The 4,515-nt window shown below is 53.7% G+C and overlaps 1 protein-coding gene across 1 annotated transcript; it reads left to right on the top strand.

The window, feature by feature from the left end:
- Positions 1-424: 424 nt before the first annotated feature.
- LOC112617700 (TAF6-like RNA polymerase II p300/CBP-associated factor-associated factor 65 kDa subunit 6L) lies at positions 425-3,275 on the top strand (the record flags this gene model as incomplete). The annotated part of the gene is made up of 4 exons (XM_025374405.1): positions 425-511; positions 2,287-2,437; positions 2,593-2,643; positions 3,181-3,275. Coding segments are annotated over 4 exons (384 nt in total), but the record flags the coding sequence as incomplete, so codon positions are not given.
- Positions 3,276-4,515: the final 1,240 nt, after the last annotated feature.

The following is a 4,515-nucleotide window of genomic DNA, read 5'->3' as shown; positions in this document are numbered from 1 at the left end:
TTTTTTTTTGAGACAAAGTCTCACTCTTGTGCCCCAGGCTGGAGTGCAATGGCACGATCTTGGCTCACTGAAACCTCCGCCTCACGAGTTCAAGCGATTCTCCTGCCTCAGCCTCCCAAGTAGCTGGGATTACAGGCGCCCGCCACCACACCCGGCTAATTTTTGTACTTTTAGTAGAGACGGGGTTTCACTATGTTGGTCAGGCTGGTCTTGAACTCCTGACCTCACGTGATCTGCCCGCCTCGGCCTCCCAAAGTGCTGAGATTACAGGCGTGAGCCACTACGCCCAGCCGGAATCTGTGCTTCTGATCGCTAAGCGTGGTCTCCTGTTTGCCTTCTCTCCAGTCTGGCCCACTTCATTTGGGGTTTCCCACGCTCCCTGCTCCACATCCTTTGACTCTGGCTTCTGTTCCCTCCCTTCCAGAATAGTTCTCAGTTCATGAAGCACACCAAACGCCGGAAGCTGACGGTTGAGGACTTCAACAGGGCCCTCAGATGGAGCAGCGTGGAGGTGAGTGGGGTGCAGGCCACAGAGGGCTCAGATGGCATGAGGCCACTTCCATGTCCAGTTCAGGGCTGGCAGTGTGGCGAGACATTAAGGTCAAACGCTGCCGGGCGTGGTGGCTCATGCCTGTAATCCCAGCACTTTGGGAAGCTGAGGTGGGCAGATCACTTGAGGCCAGGACTTCAAGACCAGCCTGGCCAACTTGGCGAAACCCCTTCTTTACTAAAAATACAAAAATTGGCTGGGCCTGGTGGTGCATGTCTGCAGTCCCAGTTAGTCAGGAAACTGAGGCATGAGAATTGCTTGAACCCAGGAGGCAGAGGTTGCGGTGAGCTGAGACTGCACTCCAGCCTGGGCAACAGAGCAAGACCCTGTTTCTAAAAAAGAAAAAAAAAAAAAGGCTGGGCTCAGGGGCTCATACCTAAAATCCCAGCACTTTGGGAGGCCGAGGCGGGCAGATCACGAGGTCAGGAGTTTGAGACCAACCTGACCAACATGGTGAAACCCCATTTCTACTAAAAATACAAAAATTAGCTGGCCGTGGCAGTGGGCGCCTGTAACCAACCCCAGCTACTCAGGATGCTGAGGTAGGAGAATCGCTTGAACCTGGGAGGCAGAGGTTGCAGTGATCCGAGATTGCGCCACTGCACTCCAGCCTGGGCGACAGAGCAGGACTCCGTGTCAGAAAAACAAAAAAACACAAAAATTAGCTGGGTGTGGTTGCGGGCGCCTGTAATCCCAACTACTTGGGAGGCTGAGGCAGGAGAATCGCTTAAAACCGGAAGGCGGAGGTTGCAGTGAGCCGAGATCATGCCACTGCATTCCAGCCTGGGTGAAAGAGCGAAACTCTGTCTCAAAACAAAAAAAGAAGAAAAGACCAAACGCGCATATAAGAGAAGCAAGACACTGATAGCAACAGCAGACCAGGTGCTAGGCCCAGCCCACCTGGGCTACGTGTTCAGAAAAGAGGGAGAGGAGGCCACTGGGGGCCCAGAGGTTAGAGAAAGCTTTTTGGAGGAGGTGGGACTAGAGCTGGGCCTTAAAGGGTGGTGAAGAACTTGAGCTTGGCTTAAACTAGGCCAAGAGGGAAAGAAGGCATTCAGGCTAAGTGTTAGGGCCTCATGGTGTGGGTTTTTTTTTTTTGAGACAGAGTCTCGCTTTGTTGCCCAGGCTGGAGTGCAGTGGCGCGATCTTGGCTCTCTGCAAGCTCCACCTCCTGGGTTCACGCCATTCTCCTGCCTCAGCCTCCGAGTAGCTGGGACTATAGGCGCCCGCCACCACGCCCGGCTAATTTTTTGTATTTTTAGTAGAGACGGGATTTCACCGTGTTAGCCAGGATGGTCTCGATCTCCTGACCTCGTGATCTGCCTGCCTCAGCCTCCCAAAGTGCTGGGATTACAGGCGTGAGCCACCGCGCCCGGCTATGGTGTGGTTTTTCTGGAGCAGTGAGATGAGAGAGGAAGGCCATGTTTAGAAGACATTAGTGAGTTTTCAAAGTGAGTGAGTATGAATAAGGAGGACCAGTGCTTGGTGTGGGGCTCAGGACCCTTCCAGTTATGGGAGGAGCAACCATGTTCTCTCCCTTGACCCAAGGAGCCCAGGATGCTCCAGGCAAGTCCCCAGTGGTGGCTCTGAGCCCCAGGCTTCCACCACTTTTCTTGGGACTTCTGGACTTCCCTCAAACATGCGCTGTCTGCCTTGGTCAGTGGAGCCTCATCCTGGATCCTGACACCTGCTCCGTCCCTGGATTCAGGCTGCTCTCCAATTCCCTTTTTCCTCAGGCTGTATGTGGTTACGGATCCCAGGAGGCACTGCCCATGCGCCCCGCCAGGGAGGGTGAACTCTACTTTCCTGAGGATCGAGAGGTGAACCTGGTGGAGCTGGCCCTGGCTACCAACATCCCCAAAGGCTGTGCCGAGACAGCTGTCAGAGGTGGCTGCCGGGGTCCTGCTGAGTTGGGGATGGGAGTTGGGCCGTGAAGAGAAGTGGTGATGGGCTGGCTGGTGGAAGAGGCAGAACTTGGAGGGGTAGGCAGTACTCCTAGGGGCAGAACGCCAGGCTGACACATCTCTCTACACTGCTTCTAGTTCACGTCTCCTACCTGGATGGCAAAGGGAACCTGGCACCTCAAGGATCGGGTAAGGGGTGATGTAGGAAACAGGCCCTTGGGATGAATTTTCTCCCTTAGGTTGTGAGGGTGGTGCCTGTGTGCCCCCGAGTCCGCATCTAACGTGTTTACCCATGCCTGCCTTGTGCTGTGGTCTAAGTGGGCACTGGGCTCTGCATAGAGGGCTCAGAGTTGGAGATGGGAGCCCAGACCTGTAACCAGTCATGATGCAGCATGTTGGATGCTAAGATGGAAGTCTGGGCAGCATGCTGGGGCGGTGTTTCACCCCCAGGGTATGCTGAGCAGAGCTTCACAGAGCCTGAAGCTCTCAGGAGTCTGTCTGGCAGAGGGTGGGTGGAAGACAGGACAGAGCACAGAGGTGTGCGGAGCCTAGATGGTCAGGGCTGAGCAGACCCTAAGAGCAGTGGGAGTCTCTTGCCCTGGTTGTCCTGACTGAAAGTCTTCTTGTGGATGTGTGTGGGGATGGTGGTTGAGCGGGAGGAGGCTGGAAAGGCCGGGAGAGGGCCAGCTCTCCATCTGTCCCTGCTTCCTGCCTGTCCTCTGGCAGTGCCCAGTGCTGTGTCTTCACTGACGGATGACCTTCTCAAGTACTATCACCAGGTGACTCGTGCTGTGCTAGGGGATGATCCGCAACTGATGAAGGTGAGCAAGTGGGTCCAAGTTGGGGCGCAAATTTGAACTTATAAATTCTATGAACTTGTTTTTTTTTTTTTTTTTGAGATGGAGTTTCGCTCTTGTTGCCCCGGCTGGAGTCCCATGGCACGATCTCAGCTCACCACACCCTCCATCTCCCGGGTTCAAGCGATTCTCCTGCCTCAGCCTCCTAACTAGCTGGGATTACAGGCATGTGCCAGCACGTCTGGCTAATTTTGTTTTTTGTTATTTTTTTTGAGATGGAGTCTCGCTCTGTTGCCCAGGCTGGAGTACAGTGGCGCGATCTCGGCTCACTGCAAGCTCCGTCTACCGGGTTCACATCCTTCTCCTGCCTTAGCCTCCCGAGAAGCTGGGACTACAGGCGCCCACCACCACTTCCGGCTAATTTTTTGTATTTTTTAGTAGAGACGGGGTTTCACCGTGTTAGCCAGGATGATCTCGATCTCCTGACCTTGTGATCCACCCACCTCGGCCTCCCAAAGTGCTGGGATTACAAGCGTGAGCCACCACGCCCGGCCTTGTATTTTTAATAGAGACGGGATTTCAGCATGTTGGTCAGACTGGTCTCGAACTCCAGACCTCAGGTGATCCGCCCACCTCGGCCTCCCAAAGTGCTGGGATGACAGGTGTGAACCACTGTGCCTGGCCTAATTCTATGAATATTTAAGTTTTTATTTATTATTTTAATTAAAAAAATTTTTTTTTAATTTGAGATGGGGTCTTGCTCTGTCACCTAGGCTAGAGTGCAGTGGTGTGATCTTGGCTCACTGCAGCCTCTGCCTCTTGGGTTCAAGCAATTCTCCCACCTCAGCCTCCCAAGTGACTGGGATGACAGGGGCATCCTACCATGCCTGGCTAATTTTTGCATTTTTAGTAGAGACAGGGTTTCATCGTGTTGGCCAGGCTGGTCTCAAACTCCTGACCTCAGGTGATCCACCTGCCTCCGCCTCCCAAAGTGCTGGGATTACAGGCGTGAGCCTATTTTTTTCTTTTTTTTTTTTTTTTTTTTTGAGACGGAGTTTCGCTCTATCGCCCAGGCTGGAGTGCAGTGGCCAGATCTCAGCTCACTACAAGCTCTGCCTCCTCGGTTCACGCCATTCTCCTGCCTCAGCCTCCCAAGTAGCTGGGACTACAGGCGCCCGCCACCTCGCCCGGCTAGTTTTTTTTTTTTTGTTATTTCTTAATAGAGACGGGGTTTCACCGTGTTAGCCAGGATGGTCTCGATCTC

Source organism: Theropithecus gelada, unplaced genomic scaffold (genome assembly GCF_003255815.1).
Source record: "Theropithecus gelada isolate Dixy unplaced genomic scaffold, Tgel_1.0 HiC_scaffold_3438, whole genome shotgun sequence".
Classification (NCBI taxonomy): Eukaryota; Metazoa; Chordata; class Mammalia; order Primates; family Cercopithecidae; genus Theropithecus; species Theropithecus gelada.
Note: the sequence above shows the minus strand (reverse complement) of the source record. Positions and strands in the feature narration are given on the sequence as shown.